The following is a 21,210-nucleotide window of genomic DNA, read 5'->3' as shown; positions in this document are numbered from 1 at the left end:
AACATCAGTAGAAAGAGGCATCACGGTCAAGAATTCCTCCTTAAGAGAGGCAATCTGGCCAATATAAGTAGATAAATCCATGTCTTGTTGTCTGACATTGACAATAGAAGAAGTCACCTTATAAAGACGTTGGATATCATTCGTGTATAGCCCTTTCGCCTGATTCCAAAATTTAAAGCATGTTTTGTAAGCCCGAAGATGAAGCAGAATCTTAGGATCAACTAATTGCCATAACACACTACATAACTGTGCATCTATCTTCCTCCATTGTACTCTGTCAACCTAAGGGATATCCGCCTCCTGCGTAACAAGGTGATCCTCATAACCTTGACCCATAAACCAAAGCTCTACAGAGGCAGACCAGGACAAATAATTTTCACTCCCAATCAATTTCTCCGAAGTAATCATAGGAGATCCAGATATGACAGAGGAAAAAGTGAAACTTTTAGTAGTCATATCTACTTATCTGGTGAACGAAATACGTTTGGATCAAAGAGAGCCCTAATACGGCTTATCGCAGACTTCCTAAGACATGTGCAGGGCTCGGGGTGGAGAGGAAGTCACCGGAGGTCGCCGGAAAGGCGGTTTAGAGGGCCAGTGGAGACAAAAAAACCCCAAAAAATGCACTTTTAGGGCTCAGATGACACAAGCGGAGATGGAGGGTGGCTAGACGGCGTCAGGCGAGGCTGGAGGTGGAAGCGCGTGGCCGGAAAGTGCCCCACGTGCCGGCGCGTGAGATTCAGGCCGTCGGATAAGAGACACGCGTGGCCGGCGCGTGGCAGGGATTCTTCCTCCGGTGCTTTGAGAAAAGTTGAAGATCTCCTCCTTGCGCACCTGATGGTATGGTCGGTGTCGGAAAAGGACTTCGTCGGGAAAGTCGTCAGAAAAGGTCGCCGGAAAAGTCGTCGGTGGTGAGGGTTTTCTGACGGCGATACGGTTGATCGGAAGCTTTAGGAGATGGGAAGGGTGACCGGAATGAAACACGGTCACTGAAAGATTTCCCAGAATGGATTCACGGATAAACCAGAAATAATTAGGGTTTTTTTCTCCCTAGGCTCTGATACCATGTGAAGAGAGAGAGAGAAAAGAGAAAATCCCTAATTATTGTTATTGAAAAAATGTGAAGAATATACATTGGACTTGGGAATATATATACATGTTAGTGGGACCCACAATACAATAAGGAACGAAAAGAAAAAAAGAAAAGTAAATAACCTAAATAACTATACACTATCTAACAGTTTCTAATTGTGATGTTACAAGTATTAAAGAAGTGAAAGATTACTTTAAAAAAAAAAATCCTTTTGCATAGAGTAGAGGTGATTGTTTTAGCAAAAGAAAGTATGTATCAGTTGCTTGTTGAAACCGAGATGTTAAGAATAAAGCCAGTTGACACTCTTATAGAGTAAAATGTGAATCTTATTGGAAATGAAAGCTCTGCATTTTCAAATAAAAAAGAAAAATATCTATATAGTAGAGTTTAGTAGCAAGCTCAATTATTTGTCAATCACCATACAAGCATTACTTTTCCTGTTACTACAACTTTTCTTTTCTTTTTTTTGATAGATAAAAAGAAAAACATATTAAAAAGGGCCACTAAAATAGCAGCCCAAGGTATACAAAATGTATACAGCTACCAACAACCACTACCACAATAAACCAAAGTTACAAAATAAAATGAACAAAACCAACCCACCCTAACCAAGGGCACAACCAATCTAGAAAGCTAAAAAGAGTTAAGAGGAACATCATCTATACACTCCTTTGCTTCCAACCAAAGACAACAAACAAAAGAACTTTTTAGCCTTTGGATTGAGAGTTCTTCCCCCTCAAAGGCAATTCTATTTCTTGTCTTCCAAACTATCCAAAACAAGCATAATGGTCCCACTTTCCACACCTTCCTATGCTTCTTGTCCACAAACAACCCATGCCACCCTAATAGAGTTTCTCTAACCGACAATGATAGCACCTAAGACACCCTAAAAAGGTCAAAAAGCAACTCCCACAAGACTCTTGTCCTTACACAATGGACAAGGAGATGGTCCATGGATTATTCCTCGATATGACATAAAAAACATCTATTCGCCAAAAACCACCCCCTTTTTTGGACTTGATCTAAAGTTAAGACTTTTCCCCAAGTCGCCTCATAAGCGAAGAAACTGACTCTAGGATGCACCTACGCCTTCCATATGTTGCTTCAAGGAAAAGAAATCCAAATCCCCAGCTCCAAAGCCATATAAAGCGACTTCATAGTATATTTCCCATTCTTAGTCTTTGTCCAACCCACCCTATCTTCCTTGTCCCTATCAAGATAATTAGTCAACTCATGAAAGCAGCCAAACAAATTCATTGGGAAGCAATGTGCGGAATCCTAAGGTATCTCAAAGGTACTATAGGCATGGGAGGACTCTGCAGATGGAACAGATCTTCAACTGACAGAAGGTCTACTAGTGGGTATTGTACCTTTGTTTGTGGTAATTTGGATACTTGGAAGAGTAAAAAAACAAAATGTAATAGCTAGATCTAGTGCTGAAACAAAATACAAAGTTATGCTAAATACAGTGTGTGAATTAATGTGGATTGAAAACCTACTACAAGAAAGATTTTCTCTTGAAAAGCCCATGACCATATAATGCAATAATCAGGCTACTATTCACATTACTAGTAACCCAATCTTTCATGAAAGAATCAGACATACTGAAGTGGATTATAATTTTGTTAGAGAAATTATGATGAGCAAGAAAGCGATAACTCATTACATCACGTTTGAAGATTGGTTGGATAATGCGTTTACTAAAGCTTTAACGTGAAATCCTTATTCTATTATGTGTTCCAAACTGGGTCTTAGTAATTTATGTCTTTGCTTAAGGGGGAATGTTAAAGAGTTATTAGTAGTTACAAGCAAGAGTTAGTCTAGTCTAGTCTCCTTGCTTTTTTATAGAAGTCCATATACATGTTCTAGGAGAAAGGTGAGAACTAGTATGTTTTTGCCACACAGAAGAAAGGTGATAAAGTGACAAATGCTATGTCACTACCATTTAAGGGACTACTGTCAGCCCCTTAGCCTCTTGACCCAATGACGGAGGAAAGGTCATGGGAAGGCCTTGCACCCATGGGGATCCTAGGCGGAGAGCAAAGATAGCCTGGAAGTTTGGTCGTTCAAGCCCTAGGAAGCAAAAATGAGGGAATGGGCAGGTCAGGCGTAGGCCATGCGCGCACCAGGCGCAGGCCACATGCACACCAAGCTTGCACCAAACAAGCACTGTACACGCACCAAGCAGGCACAGTGCGCGTAGCAATCCCACACCCGCGCACCATGTCGCACCGTGCGCATAGCAATCTCGCTCCCACGCACCATGTCGCACCAGGCCGCGCCCATGCGCACATCAGGCCACACCCTCGAGCACATCATGCACACTTGGGGCTATGGAGATGGTGCATATGAAGGGTGAGGTTTCTTACGGAATATAATTATTATTTATTTAAATACTCCATATATCTCCTCAAGGGGGTCTGATGTCTCCTCTAGACATCTTGAGAATGGTCTGTATTGCTCTTTAAGGGGGGGAAGGTAGGTGACTCAAGGGGGCACCAAGGCCAAGCCTTGGCCGCATCAAGGAGGCACCACGGCATGGCCTTAGGCGTGCCTAGAACACACGAATGGCACACAAGCACGTACACATGGGCTCCATGACATGTATGGCATGCACCCCATGGCCACAACGGCACGGGGCCTAGTACAGCCTACCTCCTCCTCACACTAGCACAAGGGTGCCTAAAGACTTGTGCAGTGAGCCCGTTAGAACAGCCATGGGCGCAATGCCATGGCTCGATGTTGTGAATCAGTGGCTAGAGCAAGGCAATGATGGAGCCTTGACTAACCAAAGGGAGCTTGACACATGCCCAAGCCATGGCCACCTTGACATGACAAGGGCTCAGCCATTAGTGTAAGGAAGGCACACTGATGCACTAGACACCTGGTCAACTAGTTGATGCATATTGTTGGTTCAAAGGGCCTTGATCAGATACACCTTGGTGGGCACCCGTTCACAAGAGGCACCTTACAGGGAGGAGGCAGCTTGTTAAGGGACTCATCAGCAACTCGATGACAAAGGGCTTGAGGGGCAACAACTAACTAGTGGCAACAGGTTGATCAGTGCAGCACTCAACAACAGGGAAATGGTGGCTGGTGCCAAGAGACAAGTCGGTTCAGAGGGGTGTCTCAACAGGCTCCTTGATTTGAAATTTGAAAGGGAAAACCACAAGCTGGGTGATATAAAAGCCCCCTACATCTCTGAGATAGAGTAATGTATGGTATTTTGAATGCTTAGAGATTTAAGCATTGTAGTCTCTGACTTTGGCAAACTGTTGAGACACTTTGGAGGCAATTTTGTATTCTTGTAGTGATTGGAATAATACAAGTTGGAAAGCTGTAATTGTTTTAGCCCATTACTCTGCTTTTTATAAGGATTGAAGGGAAAGGTTGGCTAAGAAAGGGTTCTTAGCGCCGCACACTTAATGAAAAATTTGGGGTGGATATCAGGGGTGTGACAACTACCATGGTCATTACATTAAGTTTAAAACCCCTAAGTCAATAACGTTTATAAGATTTAAGGGGATAAAAGCCTAAAAACATTAACAGCATTAGCGTTTTTAACATTCTAACAACGTCTTAACACAATAATATATAAAGGGTGGCAAGTGTACGTCATGTTATGACCACTATTGAAAATTAATGCTAGCACATTATTTCTTCCATTTTTTAAAAACAAAAATCTTAATTGCTATTGAAAATTAAAATATTTGTAAGTAAAAAAATCATTTTTACAATGCTTTGATTCATAATAAGCACTTAAAAAAACAACTTCTAGAAAAAAGCACCGCGACGACTTCTTTTCCTTTATTTTCTACATTTTCTAAGCAACCGAATGGGCCAGAAAGATCTTACCTGCACCGGTAGAGCCGGAGCAGGGGACGTCCTTATCAACCACGGCGACAGAGAGGTCCGAGTGCAGCAGGAACTGCCGGGCAATGCTCAACCCGATTATTCCGGCTCCAATGATCACCACATCGAACGAATGAGACGCACGAGTCGGGTCCATAGCTGAACCACGAGCGGGTCCAGATCGTTCTGCTCTGATTTTCTTAGTGGAAAAGGAGAGAATTCTCTGGGGAAATTTGGAGCCAAAGAAGTTTGATTCTCCGACGAAACCACACGAAAACAGTCTCCTTGGAGGTGAAGCGAAGCTGGTTCGGTTAGCACTGGGGTTTGGAGAAAGCATCGGGATCGCCGCCATGGATTATTAAATCCGGCTTTTAATTAAAAAAAATTGAAAGGAAGAAGAATAGAAAATGAGTTAGGGTTAGGGTTTTTTCTTTTTCTATTATTTTCTGCAGGCCATGGAAGTCTTTCTTCTTTAATTACTCAGAGTGAAACAGAAGCCTCACTCAGAGTCGTTCGACTGCACTATAAGAATGGTCAGGTTCAGCCACATTCTGATTGTTTTGATTACATAAAAACAAAGTTGGGAGGTGAATCACAGAGGGAAAATTTTTGACGGGATTCATCAGTGTTTTGACACACGGGGATAGGAATAGTATCATAAAGATACAACCGAAGCCCCCAAACACTTCCCCTTGTAAAATAAGTCAATTTGATGAATTAAATAGATTAAACGAGTTAAGGCATGTTTGGTTTGCGAATAACAAATTCCCAAGTAGCCAAGCTTTAAAATTTGTTCTCCTCTATACCATTCTCCCCTTAAAACTTTACCCAAAACTATTCAATCCATGCTCCCCTGAACGTTCTTGAACTTCAAGATGAATATATTTAGGAAGACGTCTATTTTAAGATATTCCCTAGTGGAAAGAACTCCTCTTGCTCTGGGGTTTTCTAAGTCAAGGTATTCCATAGGCCAATAACACACCATTAGTGGATGTTCCAAATCATCACTAACCTCACCAAAGAAGGTGAAAATCAGTGACCATTGTTCCAGTTGTGGACCAAACTCTAACGAAGCAAGTAAAGACACCAACATTGTTGTACACATCTTTCCAATGTAAGTTCCATTTCTATTAATGTAAGCCCTTGAAGCTTTCTGACAACGAAGTAATTGTACAAGAATATCTCGATCCAGTAGCATAAAGCACCCTCTGGACTGCAATTACAAATGAAACATAAATATAAGACATGCCTAGCACATTAGCCTTGATCTCACACAAAGCACAGTGCCATTCATCAACTAATCCCTTTCATGAACTGGGCTTTCCAAAAAGTTAAGAGAGTTCGAAGCATATCACTACAAGCACATCTCCAGATCTGGGTTACTGCCAGATTGCCCTCAAGTTATATCTCAAAGTTCATCCAAGTTTATGATAGAGTCTCTACTCCAGTAAATTTGTGAGGGGCCTGTTGGCTTTGTTTCAGAATCAGCTTCTGAGTTGTGATCAGGTTCTGCCAAGGCCTTGTCCAAGGAATCTGCTAAATCTGCCTCCCAGAAACCCAGACTGCAGGTTTTTTTGTAAGTCTCATAACCTGCTGCTCTTAGGCCTTCTGAGACCATCTCCCTTAAAAGTCCGGAAATCCCATTGGAACTGATGGCTTCTAGAAAAGTTTGAGACAAACCAGACTGCCAGAAAACTACAATTGCACAGCTACCATCCACCATTCGAACATCGAATTCTTCAGAGAAAACAGAGTGAGAACCCTGGAGCAGCCTCTTAAGGCCTCCAGCAGACATCCTACCCCTGAATCCCCAGATGAAAACCAAATCCTCACTGCTCACTTTTCTTGTGTCATCTGTCCAAACTTTGATATCCCCATCAATTGGGTCTTCAGTGTTGGTAGAATGTGGATGGAAGATGTTTGCATAGCCTTCCAGGGCTGAAGCCAGATGGCCGCCATCAGATTGGATCATTTCAGGAGTGATTTTAAGTATGGAGCAGAGGTTTGCAAGCAAATGACTTATTTTCAAAACATTATGCCCATGGATCTTGTCTTCATTTGAAGCTGTTAAACCCAAAAGAAAGGAACATAAAGAAGTCAGATATGCTCTTAGGTCATCAATCATCAATTCATGATGCGGTTTACCCACTCTACCATTTAAAACCCATGCTACAAAGGTCAAGCGGTATAGCATGTAAGTCAAAAGTAACATTTTTCAGCTTGTCTGTATAGATTTGCATGGGTCACAGGTTTCCTCATCATAGATACCATGACTTGTCCTCAGTCTAATGAAAATCTATGAAGGACTGATCAAGGATTAATCTGTCCCACTATCCAATGCAGATGCACACATGAACACATAAATAGTGTCTGTCCGTCTGCATGTGATCGTTGTTAGATTGAGAAGATTAGTAAAGAGTGACTGACCTTGGTGAGGAATTTCCATATCAATGGGCACAAAGAACCGTCTCTTCAAGCATGAAGCAGCTGCTGATAAATTGGTGACCTTTTTCAGAGGGCCAATCTCCTTCATCAAATGGTTGACATCAAGTACATGGGGAAAAACCATGCGCAAGGAGCACATGAACTCATCCATGTTAGGAGGAAGAGGAGAAAGGAATTTTGAATGAATAAATGCAAACTCTGCACACAAAAAAAAAAAAAAAACCAGAAGTACAATAAACAATCAAAAAAAAAAAAAAAAGAAAAACAAGTAGACAGGTTAGCAATTCTGGAGTTTAAAATGATTCTAAAATTTTCATTTAGATATACACCATTAAGGGAGTTGTGAGAGACAACGGGTTTCTGGGAAGCAGAAATCAAATCGATCACCTCTCGAAAGCCACAAACTCTCTTGTTTTGTTCCTCTTCAAGATCTTGAAGTTCCCTCTGCCAAATAAAACCACAATAATACTATTTACATGAAGCTAGACATCTATTATCACCAAAGATGGAATTTTGCTTGCTACCTTCAGAAGATCCTTGTCTTCTTCTGAACTTGTCAAGATAACTCGAACTGCCTGGGTTCCCCCACCCTTTGCTGGGATTAGTAACGGGACAAGGTCATCAAAGAACTCCCCCAGCACCTGCAGCCAACCAGGAGAATCCAGTGAGACTACTAAGATTGTATTGATATCTTTGAAGGGTTAATTTCACTCACCTCCCTTGAGGCTTGGGCTAAATACACCTATGCACCATTAGTTTGAAATTTCATAAAAAAATTCCCTTACCCTTCTTATTGATTAATTTCATTCACTTTCCCTTCAACTCAAAGGGACATTTTTGACAAAATTTCAAACTAATGGGTGCTAGATGTATTTAGTCAAAACCTCAGTAGACGTAAGTGAAATTGACCCTATCTTTGAATAGTGGAGATTCCATACCCTAGGATGGGCTTGTGGCTTTTCACCTAGTAAGAGGTTTTCCATTAAATTCTTGGTCCCTATAGTGATTTGTGTTGTTGCTCATTTCAGCACATTATATGGATTGACTTGCCAATTGTTGTGAAGATTAAAACAGACCATTCTTGGTGATTGGATAAAAACATAATGGAATCTGGTAGAATAAGTGCCTTAACCGGTGTTCATTGCAATAACATCTAAGTACCTTACATGATGCATTCAATTGAGGAATCAAAGGCATTTTTCAATATGAATGCACACAGAAAAACAGGAACATAGCAATAATTAATTATAAAAACACCAAGACAGATTGTTTGCATCACTTCCAACTAAAGGATCTAATTCTTAAGCAGTTCAATCTACCTCTAGGACAAGCTGCACTTGATGTTCACTACAAACATCCAAATTGACGCATGGTCTTGATCTGTACTCTTCGCTCCCCAAAATAAGTTTTCTCAGGGACTTCACTAGAGCCTCTGTAAATGACAGATAACAGATTATCCCAATGAAATGACATTTTCACATTAGATTATAAGAAAGTAATAACATTTTCCATACCATCTGCTCTTGTGCTCGAGTCTCTACATGCACTTTTCCAATGTTTAACCCGTGATTTAATCCTTTCTATAAAAACAGCGTCAGCAACTGAAGGGGTAGAAGACGATGTCTTCACATTGTTACTGGGTATTGGATTCCCAATTCGAGCATTTGCCACAGACTCTTGCGCTCTGGATAAGTATGATATGCCTGCGGCAAGGAAAAGACCCCCTTTTCCTATTTAGCATATAGATCTCATAACAACATAGATAGTTGATCACACTCCTGAGTGGTATAACTGTCTTCGGTTAAAATTTTTATGTTAAATTGAATAATAATCACAAGGAAAATAGTTCCTTTTCTATTCAGCATATACATCCTCACGCCAGCAGATGCAGTCTACAAATATATAAAATTCACTTCGATTGCAGTTCCTACGTCAAACTAGAAAAATAGCAGGCAATAAATTTCAGAGAAAGAGAGTGAAAAAGAGGTGTGTGTGTGTGTGTGTGTGTGTGTGTGTGTGTGTGTGTGTGACAGAGAGAGAAAGAAAGAGAGGAGACTTGTGTTCTGGAAAAGGTGAGTATTCTTTATAGTTCCTTTTCTATTCAGCATATACATCCTCACGCCAGCAGATGCAGTCTACAAATATATAAAATTCACTTTGACTGCAGTTCCTATGTCAAACTAGAAAAATAGCAGGCGATAAATTTCAGAGAAAGAGAGTGAAAAAGAGGTGTGTGTGTGTGTGTGTGACAGAGAGAAAGAGAGAGAGAGGAGACTTGTGTTCTGGAAAAGGTGAGTATTCTTTATTTTATAAAATTCACTTTGATTGCAGTTCCTATGTCAAACTAGAAAAATAGCAGGTGATAAATTTCAGAGAAAGAGAGTGAAAAAGAGGTGTGTGTGTGTGTGTGTGTGTGTGAGAGAGAGAGAGAGAGAGGAGACTTGTGTTCTGGAAAAGGTGAGTATTCTTTATTTTACCACCACAAGATTAACATATAAAAGGATTTTTTATTTAACCATCACGAAAGGGAATAAAATTTTTTATAATATGGGAATTAATAAGGAAAAAAGGCTCCTCCCTCCTTTGTTTTTATGGGAGGAATTAAACGTGCACTCTGAATCCTCACCTATCAATATGCTGTTAGTTTTAGAAAGATAGAACTAAAATCTAAATATAGTAAATTCTTCCTGCTATGGTTCAAGTTGAGTGGCCCCCTCAACCAGTAGTGGTGTGTAATGTGAAAGGAGAGTGGAGAATGAATTGATCATCTATTCCTTCACTACCAACTGGCTTTAGGTTTATAGCATAACCATGCTAAGATTGATTGGGTTACTCTCAAAAGTGTGAATAGGCATGGTGATCATTTCCTTTAGGCTAAGTTTAATCCAAAAAATTATAAATTTATTTTTCTCATCCATTTTCTTCATTTGTTTTTCAAATATTTATACAACACATTTCCCAAAAAAAAAAAAGATTAAAAAATTAAATTTGTACTTTAAAAAAAAGAACTAAAAAATATGTATAAAATATATCATAAAATAATATACTAATATATATTTCATTTAATATAATCATAAAAGAATTTCACATTCTTTCTTTTGGGAAGGGAGGATTAGGAAAATCCTATTGATTGTAGCTTTCTCTAGACCTCCGGGAAAAGCATGAAAAAAAAAAAGAAAAAGGCTCGAGGTGTCCTTTCTAAGGGAATTTTTCCCTCCCTAAAGCATGATTAGTAAATCTTTCATTTGTTGTTTACAGTTTTTACTCTTCCTCAAATGCGCAGCTTGTATTAGTTCACTATGTGGAGCTTCTCTTCTTACTTTTTTAATTAGATTTTGTATGCTATTATGGAAGGATATCTCATCTTTCTTGACCTTTTTAATAGAAACGAATCAGATGCGTTTCTGTTTAAAAAAATTACAATATTGAGATACTTCACAAGACATTATGTTTACAACTGACTGGAGATATCCAATGTTCATGATATAAGACCAATAATGCCACTCTATTTATACTATAATTTCACTTATTACTATTCTTTGATTTAGCTTTTCATATGGAGACTGCTTTTGTTGAAGAATTTAGCAAATAGGATCAGGACTTGTAATTCTATCAGTGATTTTACTGATTCAACTGATTAACTCACCATCATATATGCAGACATTAAAATCAAAACCTTCCCGAGCCATGGACGCCAAATACGATGTTTGACATGAAAAACTGTAAGATGGCATCCCTATTTTTAACTCATCCCTAGGGAACAAATGAAAGTTATATCTGCACCAAGAGTAAGAAATCACTGTCACAAATCAATGCTTGTACATGCTAGAAATAAATCTGCACTCTACATAACTTCAGCCTGCAGTAGCCATATTGCACTAAAGCCTAAAAGCACAAATTGAAATAAGCCCTGAGGAGGAACTTAGAAAAAATAATGCTATTAAAACGGTAAGAACGGTTTTTATTACACTAGTTATCATGAATCAAATTTTCAGAAGTCTCTGAATTTTTCCAATATGAAACAGAAAAAAAAAAGGCCTACATATGATATATAATTACGAACAAATTATTTTGCAAGTCACTAGCACCATAAAAATGGTGCAAGGCCCACAACTTAACGGTGTCCATGACAACAGTGTTACCAAAATTTTAAGATAATAATCAATTTGTCCCCATGCTTTCCCCTTTTATTGGTGAAAATATGGCCTAGCCACCTAGTTTGTCCAAAAATTTAATATTTTGTTTTCTTTTATTGGTAATTTTTTTTTTTTTTTTAATAAATAAGAGAATGTATTAAATAGTGCACAAGGGTACACAAGTCATATACAATGAGCACCAAAAGGCTAAACAAAAAAAAGGAGAAATAAAAAAAAATATCCCCTCCCTTAACAAAAGTCCAACCAATCTATAAAATCAACCAAAGGCATAGAGTCTCCACCTCTACACCTTAACCCATAGAGATAGATTATTAAGGAAATTGTTTTTGAGTCTTTGGTCTAACATTTCCTCACCTTCAAAACATCTTTCGTTTCTTTCCTTCCAAATAGTCCAAAAAATATATAAAGGAGTGGCTCTCTAAACCTTCATGCACCTTCTATCTACAAAAATGTGGTGCCACCCTAGGAAAATCTCCCTAATCAATGCAGAGATAACCTACCGAATACCGAAAATAGGAAACACTAATTGCCATAATATCTTTGCCTTATCACAATGAAGGAGAATGTGATCAACAGATTCTGACTCCTCTTTGCACAAGGCACACTTGTTGCCCAACGTCCACCTTCTTCTTTGGAGCTATCGAAATGTTAGGAGTTAGCTAGAGCTGAAAGTTAGGAGTTTCTAGTTTCCTTTTTCTGTTTGATAAAATTCAAAGTATTTAAGATAGGGATAATTGTTTGTTTTCATATTTTTAGGAGTTAGTTGTTTTGTTTTGTTAGCTAATGTAGTTGAAAATTTTGTGGCAGATCTCAACTCTTGTTTAGTCTATTTATTTGATGTAATCAATTTCAAATTTCAATTTTTCAAAAAAATGAGAAATCTTTCCCTTTCAAAATTTTCATGGTATCAGAGTTTTGGTGTAATCAAAGTTTCTGATGGTGAAAATTGTTATGGCTGGAGCAGGCAGAGGCTTGGCGACTATAGGGGATGCAATAGAGAGCATTCAAAACGACTCTGCTGCATTATCAAATGAAGCAGAACACTTGTCTGATGTTTCATCAAATTCCCTTCAATTGACTGTGAATAAGTTGAATGGAAAAAACTACTTGGAATGAGCTCAAACGGTGAAGCTCATAATTGATAGAAAGGGGAAACTTGGTTACTTAACTCTTGAGGTGAAAAAACCAGCAAACAATGATCTACGCTTGAAGAGTTGGAGATCTAAAAACTCCATGGTAATAGCATGGCTCATCAACTTGATGGAGTCGAGTATTGGAATGTCATTTCTGTTCATTCCAACAACAAAAGAAGTATGGGATGTTGTTCATGACACTTATTCGGATCTGGAGAATTCATCTCAAATATTAGAATTGAAGACTCAGTTGTGGCAATCCAGACAAGGAGATAGAGAAGTTACTATGTACTTTAATGAAATGGTAACTTTGTGGCAGGAGTTGGATCAATGTTATGAAGAGGAATGGGATTCTCCCACTAATAGTATGTGATATATGAAGAGGAAGGAAGATGACAAGGTGTACCTATTCCTAGCAGGTCTTAACAGAGAATTAGATGAAGTATGGAGCCGAATTCTAGGATGAAAACCTCTCCCCAGTCTTCGAGAAGTATTCTCAAAGATCAAGAGAGAAGAGCCTCACTGGAGAGTCATGATACAAAAGCAAGAACCAAAGACCAATCCTGAAACTAAGAGTTCAACTCTCATAACAAAAGGACCAAAGGCAGATGTGGACAAAAGAAACTTCAAGCAATGAGAAAAACCATGGTGTGATCATTGTAAGAAGTCATGGCATACATGTGAGACATGTTAGAAGCTACATGGGAAGCCTCTGAATTGGAAAAAGAAGAATGGGGGAGATGGTCATGAGTTCCAAGTCTCAAATGAAGATCAAGGGAACCAAGTTTTTTCAAATCAGCTTCCATTCACAAAGGAGCAAATAGACAACCTGTGTAAATTGCTCCAGTCCTCAAGGCCCACCGTAAATCCTTCTTCCTCGTGTTCTTTAGCCTAGAAAGGTAACTACCTTACCACTTCTCTCTATAATGTCAAACCCAATTTTAATTGTCCATGGATTATAGACTCGGGAGCAACTGACCATATGACCGGATCTTCTAAATTATTTTCCTCATATAGTCCTTGTGTGAGGAACCAAAAAATAAAAATAGCAGATGGATCTTTCTCAGCCATAGCTGGGAAAGACTCAATTGTTATTTCTCCTTCCATTACTTTGAATGATGTCCTTCATGTTCCTAACTTGTCATGTAATCTTCTGTCTGTTAGTAAAATAATTCATGATCTAAAACGCCAGGCTCATTTTTTTCATTATTCTTATGTGTTTCAAGATTTGGACTCAGAGAAGATGATTGGCAATGCTAAGCAAAGTGGAGGACTCTATTTCTTTGAAGATGGATCTAAATTGGAGGGACAAGATCCTAGTACTTGTTTCAAATCTCTTTCTGTTGTTAGTACGAATAAGATTATGTTATGCCAGTTTAGGTTAGGACATCCAAACTTTCAGTATCTAAAGTACTTGTTTCTGAATCTATTCCTAAATAAAAATCCATCTTCATTTCAATGTGAAATTTGTGAATTGGCAAAACACCACTGTTCTCCTTTTCCTCTACAACCATCTGAACCCTCTAAACCTTTTTCTATCATTCATAGCAATGTTTGGGACCCTTCTATAGTTACTACTCTTTCAAGAAAAAAATGGTTCATTACATTCATTGATGATCACACAAGGATAACATGGGTGTATTTGTTAAGAGAAAAATCCGATGTTGAACAAGTTTTCAAAAAAATATTTCAATATGGTACAAACACAATTCCAAGAAAAAATTCAAGTGTTTAGAAGTGACAATGGAAAGGAATACTTCAATAAAATATTAGGGAAATTTTTTAAGGAAAAAGGAATTGTTCATCAAAGTTCTTGTAATGACACTCCACAAAAAAATGGAGTAGTTGAAAGAAAAAATCGGCATCTTCTTGAAATTGCTAGAGCCTTGCTTTTTTCAACTAAGACACCTAAATATTTATGGGGTGAAGTTGTTCTTAGAGCTGCATTTTTTATTAATCGAATGCCAACAAAAGTTTTGCATTTTAAAAAACCTGTGGATGTTTTTAAAAATTGTTTTCCCACATCATGTCTTGTCACTGATATTTCACTAAAAAATTTTGGATGCACTGCATTTGTCCATACTCACAGCCACAATCATGGGAAACTTGATCATAAAGCTAGGAAATGTGTCTTTGTTGGCTACTCATCAACACAAAAAGGATATAAGTGTTTTCACCCTGTTTCAAGAAAATTGTTTGTGTCTATGGATGTGACTTTCTTTGAGACAACCCCATATTTTGATAATAATCATCTTCAGGGGGAGAGTGAGAGTGAAGATTCTTGTGTTGGGGATGTTTTCCAAATAGAGCCAGAACCACCAGTTTTAGTTGAATTTACCCCTGATCAACCTATTCCTTCAGCTCTAGAAAATCATGACACTACAACCATTCCTTCAGCTCCAGAAAATCAAGACACTGCAGCCATAGATCAGCACTTGAATCGAGACACTGCAGCCACAGATCAGCACTTGAACCAAAACACTACAGCCATAGATCAAGACTCGGGTAGTTTAGGAGATGAAATTAGTGGAACCAATCCTTTAATGTTGTTACATAAGCATGAAAAAGCGAAGATGAGAGAAAAAACAAGTAAAACAGAACATGAGCTTCATGTCTATTCAAGGAAGAGACATCTTCAAAGAAAAGAAGATTCAACTTCGCAACAACTCCATGAGTCCAACCCAAGTACAAATCAAAACTTTACTAGTTCCTCGGATGAGTTGTCAAGTAAACTTCCTTTGGTGTCAAACCCTTCTAAGTCCAAGTTTGAGTCGATAAAAAAATTTAGATGTTCCTATTGCTTGTCGTAAAGGTGTAAGAACTTGCACAAAGCATCCTATGTCTAACTTCATATCTAATGAAAATTTGTCACCCTCGTTTTATGCCTTTACCACTCAACTCTCTTGTGTAGAAATTCCAAAAAATGTGCAAGATGCTCTTAAGGGTTCCAGAATGGAAGGAAGTTATTCTTGAAGAAAAGAGGGCTCCTGAAAAAAATGAGACTTGGGAAGTAGTTGATCTGCCCAAAGGGAATAAAACATTTGGCTGCAAATGGGTTTTTACAATCAAGTACAATGTAGATGGCACCTTGGAAAGATACAAACCTTGACTAGTGGCAAAAGGGTTTACCCAAACCTATGGTGTGGACTACTCCGAACTTTTGCATCCAAGTTGAATATGGTACGAGTACTCCTATCAATTGCAGTAAATTTAGATTGGACACACCAACAATTAGACATGAAGAACACATTCCTAAACGGAGATTTGGAAGAAGAGGTGTACATGGACTCTCCTCTAGGATTTGATGGAAACTACGATTCAAAGGTGTGCAAACTAAGAAAGTCTTTATACGGCCTTAAACAATCACCGAAGGCTTGGTTTGATAAATTTACTCAATCAGTCAAGAAGCAAGGCTATAAACAAGGACAAACAGATCACACCTTATTTGTAAAGTTTTCATCAGGAGGTAAAATTGCAATTTTAATTGTTTATGTGGATGATATCATTCTCCCTAGAGATGATTTAATAGAGATGGACAGGTTGAAAAGGAGCTTAGCCACTAAGTTCGAAATTAAAGATTTGGGTTCCTTAAAGTACTTCTTAGGCATGGAGGTTGCAAGATAAAAAAAAAAGGGATTGTGGTTTCACAAATGAAGTATATCCTTGATCTCTTAAAAGAAACTGGTATAAGTGGTTGCAAACCATCAAAAACACCTATGGAACCGAACTTTAGGCTTGGAGATAGTGACAAAAAGGTTCCAGTTGATACCACAAGATACCAAAGGTTAGTTGGTAAGCTAATCTACTTGTCTCATACTCGGCTAGATATAGCTTTTGCAGTGAGTGTAGTGAGTCAATTCATGCACTCTCCATATGAAAAGCACCTTTAAGTCGTCTACCGAATCTTGAGATACCTTAAGAGCACACCAGGAAAGAGACTATTTTTCATGAAGAACGAACAACATGGTGTTGAAGCCTATACTGATGTTGATTGGTTCGGTTCAGTTACTGATAGGAGGTCCACCACAGGTTACTGCACATTTGTTTGGGGTAATTTGGTTACATGGAGGAGTAAGAAACAAAGCGTAATGGCTAGAAGTAGTGCTGAGGCAGAATTTAGCGCTATGTCACATGGAATTTGTGAGATGTTGTGGCTAAAGCGTGTCCTAGAAGAGTTAAGGCAGCCAATTGAAGGAACAATGAAGCTATATTGCGATAATAAAGCTGCAATCAGCATTGCACATAACCCAGTTCAACATGACAAGACTAAGCATGTGGAGATTGATAGACACTCTATCAAGGAGAAATTGGAAACCGGTGTTCTATGCATGCCATTTGTTCCAACAACTCAACAAATAGCTAATATCCTTACAAAAGGACTCATCAAGCCGAACTTTGAATTTCTAACAAGCAAGTTGGGCATGATAGACATCTATGCACCAACTTAAGGGGGAGTGTCGAAATGTTAGGAGTTAGCTGGAGCTGAAAGTTAAGAGTTTGTAGTTTCTTTTTTCTATTTAATAAAATTTGAATTTTGAACTCGAATTATTTAAGATAGGGAAATTTCTTTGTTTTCGTATTTTTAGGAGTTAGTTGTTTTGTTTTGTTAGCTAATGTAGTTGAGAAATTTGCGGCAGATCTCAACGCTTGCTGAGTCTATTTATTTGATGTAATCAGTTTCAAATTTTAATTGTTCAAAAAAATGAGAAATTTTTCCCTTTCAAAATTTTCAGGGGCTAATCCAAGGTCAACACCTTACCCCCAATAAGCCTCCCAAGTTAAAAGACTCACCTTATAAGGAATCCAAGAGCTCCAAATAATTTCCAATGGGAAGGGGATGACATAATTCAACTCCAAAAGAAAACAGAGCTCTTTTACAAAGAACCTCCTTTTGCCATCGCCCTTCCACACTAATCTATCCTCCTCCTTCCTATTTACTAACTGAACTTGGAGTTTACATAAGAACCACTCCATGACAACCAACTCCTGCTTAAGGCTTTGTTTGGATTAAAGGTTAAAAATGTTAAGAACTAATTAAAGTAGATCCCATTTCCAAGAAACTTTCACTCATTTCCAAAATCCCAACAGAACCCAAAGATTGTTTGGTAGTGGATTGATTTTGTTTCTTTTTATTTTCCAAAAACAAAAAGGAAAAAAAAGCGATAATGACACTAAAAAATGAGTTTGATACCATGTTATTGAAAACTGCTTACAATAACATTACTCAACCTATGAAAAGTTAAAATTCCCAAAATTGATTCTCTAATAGAAACTATTAAATGTTTTTCTTTTACACTTTTGAAAAATGCAAACAATTCAATTAAAATCAATCAAAACACTCATGTATTTATTGTTCTTATTTTTTAAAATAAAACTCATTTGATTTCCTCTAAAACAAACACTAAATACTTCATCATTTCTTACCCAACAAGAACTCCCTCCAAACCTTACCATCATACTCACAAAACAAATCCAACACAAAAATTTCCCATTTCCTACATTTTCCTAGCAACAAGATAAATCATCATAAGAGAATGTTTAGCCGAATATATTAAGCTAGCCAATAGCTAACACCTTATTTCTCGTGGGCTCAATAGGAATATACAAACAAATAGGCCCAAAGTTAAGTGCTTCATGGACTAACACTCAGGCCATGTTGAACCACTAATGAAACCAAAATTTCAAACTTGTATGAAATAAGCCAATAGTGTATATGAAGCTCGCTAGTCGCTACCAACACTTTGCCTAATAGAGACAAGTGATGCCTCATCTTAAATGGTTTTCAATAAATGGTTAAATAAACAAGAGAAGTTCAAACCAAAGAACCTCCAACAACCGATATTCACATGTGATATTAAGCTACCAAACAAAATCAAAAGCCTAAAAATGTCCATCATGTCCAACAAGTTGAATAACAGACTAACAGTTAACATCCACTATCTCAAACCAATTCCAATAAATAGCATAATTAACACACTAATTAGTCTAAACTATCAAATTATCCCAAAAGCTTAAAAATTCAGCAAATGAGCTAACAATGTAAATCAAAGGATGGAATGGCAGTGAAATTATGGAAGGACACTGGGTGCAGCGATATGGCTTTGAGCATCTCTTTCCCTTCATTGTTTGCCATAGCCACCTCAAAGGATGCATGTGTATGCAAGGAATTAGGGAAGGGAGTGCATTGGAGTCTTTGTTTCTCAGGACGGTTCAATGATTGAGAGCTAGGAAGTGTTGAGGCCTTTTTATCAAAGTTGCAAAAGTATTTAGATAACAAGGACATGAAAGACAAATCAGTAAGTCTTCCACTCTTTCTTGGAGCTCGAAAGAGAAGGAACTCTTCTAGTAAATGTAGTTTGGAACCCATGGGTGTCAACAAAAATAGGATTCTTCACTTGTGAAGCAATTTGGGGGAGAATTTTTTTTACTTTAAATCAGCTAAAAAGAAGGTGATAGACTTTGGTGAATAGGAGTAATCTTTGTAAAATTGAGGAGGAATCAGCTGACCATGTCTTTCATTGTGCTAAAATGAGAATTTTGTGGCACTTATTATTCTTGTTGTTTAAAGTTGAGTGGATGGTTCCACAATTAGAGAGACTTTATCAAGTTGGCAAGGGACCTTTATGAGGAAGAAGCATAGTAAAGTATGAAAGGGCCCCCTTTATGCCTACCATTTGAAAGGAGAAGAAACTAGAGTATTTGATAATACATAACAAATGGATCAAATTCTCAAAACTCGCTACCAACACTCTGCCTAATAGAGACAAGTGATGCCTCGTCTTAAACAGGCTTCAATAAATGTTTAAATAAACAAGAGAAGTCCAAACGAAAGAACCTCCAACAACCAATATTCGCATGAGATATTAAGCTACCAAATAAACCCAAAATCTTAAAAATGTCCATCATGTCTAACAAGCTGAATAACAGTTAACACCCACTGCCTGAAACTGGTTCCAATAAATAGCAGAATTAACACTCTAATGTGGTCAAAAATATCAAATTAACCCAAAAGCTTAAAAATTTAGCAAATGAGCCAACAATGTAAATCAAAGCCACTAACATCTAAAAGAAATCATCGCTAATATCAGATAAATTTTGAAAGCCGAATCTTTTGCATTTTTGTTTTATATTCTTTGGTGTCGGTGCCTAATCCAATTTATATTATCTTGATTTACATCTAAAAAAACAAAAAGGTACAAATATTAGGGAACTCACAGGTGGGTAATGGCCACTATAGAATTATGTAGAACTCAGAAATCAACTCAAAAACCAAAACTTGTAGAAAACTAGTCAACAATGTATATTAAGCTGACTATCCATTAACACTCTGATCTGGGCCTCAACTCATGCCTCACCAGGACGATTTCAATTCTGACCTTAAGGCCCCCAACAATCAATGCCCATATACCATGTAAAACTACTCATTAACCCAAGAATCTTAAACTTTGTTTTGATAGGTCAACCTAAGAATCTTAAACTTGTAAGGAACGAGCCAACAATGTATATTAATATTAAGATAGTTAAAAGCTAACAAAAATATTCAACATTGCCCAACTCATGAGTGGGCTACGGCATTGGAAGTCAAATAGAGCATCAACATACCATGTTAAATTTACAAATTAACCTGAAAAAACTTAAACTCGCACAGAATGGGCTGACAATGTATGTGAAGCCGACCAACAACTGACAAAAAGATTCAAGATTGGTTCTCGAGATTGGACATACCATGTTCAACTCCCACATTAACAGAAAAGCTTAAACTTGCACAGAATGAGCCAAGAATGTACATCAAATGGACTAACAACAACGAAAAAAAGAGAAAAAACACGATTGAAGTTTGATGAACTCACGGGTGGGCGACGACCTTGGAAGCCCTAACGGAGAACGGGCAGACGGCGAATTGAAAGACCTGGAATTTGTCGGCGGCGAACCTGGCCTTGGAGTAGGCGGTTTGGGGGGTGTCGAAGGGCAAAACGCGGTGCCACGGGGCGGAGAAGGAGCCCGTTTTCTGGAGAGAGACGGCCACGAAGTCGGATTGGGAGATTTGGGGTTTGAGAGATTCTAGGGTTTGGGAGAAGTTGGATTTGGTCACCTGTTTGACTCTCCATTCCCGCTTCGTGCACAGCCCTCGTCTCTGCAACCACATTTGGAGGCGTTTTGGAGTGAAGCCAGTGGCATATGCTCCCCGCTTATACCGGTGTTTTCTTTTCTTTTGTTTTTTTTTTTTTTTATTAATATCACTAAAATAAATTTTAATTAGATAAAATCTGAGAAAAAAATCTGTTTATTGTTGTAAAATTATAAAGTGAAATGAGAAAAAAAAATAATAAAGAGAAAATAGAATGTAGGAAGAGAATATAATAGATTTTCATTAAAGGTATCTCGGAGTCACAAAGAGATATACATCAATATGGATGATCATCCACAAGTTCCCATAATCCGATAAATTCTCATATTTTTTAAAACTCCCCCTTGGATAATCATAAGAATATGGTAACTACCTCATTAAAAACCTTGTCAGTAAAACCCA

The 21,210-nt window shown here is 38.0% G+C and overlaps 2 protein-coding genes across 5 annotated transcripts in view; both read right to left on the bottom strand.

The window, feature by feature from the left end:
* The window catches only part of LOC117917727 (glycine oxidase), a 45,002-nt gene extending 39,374 nt beyond the window's left edge, over nt 1-5,628 (bottom strand). For all 4 annotated transcript variants that reach the window (XR_004651749.1, XR_004651750.1, XR_004651748.1 and 1 more), the window contains exon 1: nt 4,949-5,628. Coding sequence is in view for 1 of the 4 variants with exons in the window: in XM_034834096.1 (XP_034689987.1) it covers nt 4,949-5,297 (349 nt within the window). In the remaining 3 variants the exon portion in view is untranslated. The remainder of the gene's footprint in view (nt 1-4,948) is intronic.
* Nucleotides 5,629-6,049: 421 nt separating this feature from the next.
* Nucleotides 6,050-20,842, bottom strand: LOC117917726 (poly(A)-specific ribonuclease PARN-like). Its single transcript, XM_034834095.1, has 8 exons — nt 20,531-20,842; nt 11,037-11,167; nt 8,905-9,093; nt 8,710-8,822; nt 7,915-8,031; nt 7,720-7,834; nt 7,373-7,588; nt 6,050-7,009 (listed from the first exon to the last, which is right to left on the bottom strand). Exons 1-8 carry the CDS (start codon nt 20,824-20,826, stop codon nt 6,354-6,356), a joined length of 1,833 nt encoding a protein of 610 aa, XP_034689986.1. The 5' UTR covers nt 20,827-20,842; the 3' UTR covers nt 6,050-6,353.
* Nucleotides 20,843-21,210: the final 368 nt, after the last annotated feature.

Source organism: Vitis riparia, chromosome 7 (genome assembly GCF_004353265.1).
Source record: "Vitis riparia cultivar Riparia Gloire de Montpellier isolate 1030 chromosome 7, EGFV_Vit.rip_1.0, whole genome shotgun sequence".
NCBI classification, from domain to species: Eukaryota; Viridiplantae; Streptophyta; class Magnoliopsida; order Vitales; family Vitaceae; genus Vitis; species Vitis riparia.
This window is presented reverse-complemented; position numbering and strand designations above follow the sequence as displayed.

Excerpts from the sequence above, each read along its gene's own strand:
- LOC117917726 (XM_034834095.1), bottom strand. The coding sequence starts at position 20,826 with ATGTGGTTGCAGAGACGAGGGCTGTGCACGAAGCGGGAATGGAGAGTC. Across the intron at positions 8,823-8,904 it reads CTCGAGCACAAGAGCAGATG|AGGCTCTAGTGAAGTCCCTG; the intron begins GTATGGAAAATG and ends TGTCATTTACAG. Across the intron at positions 7,010-7,372 it reads TATGGAAATTCCTCACCAAG|CTTCAAATGAAGACAAGATC; the intron begins GTCAGTCACTCT and ends TGGGTTTAACAG.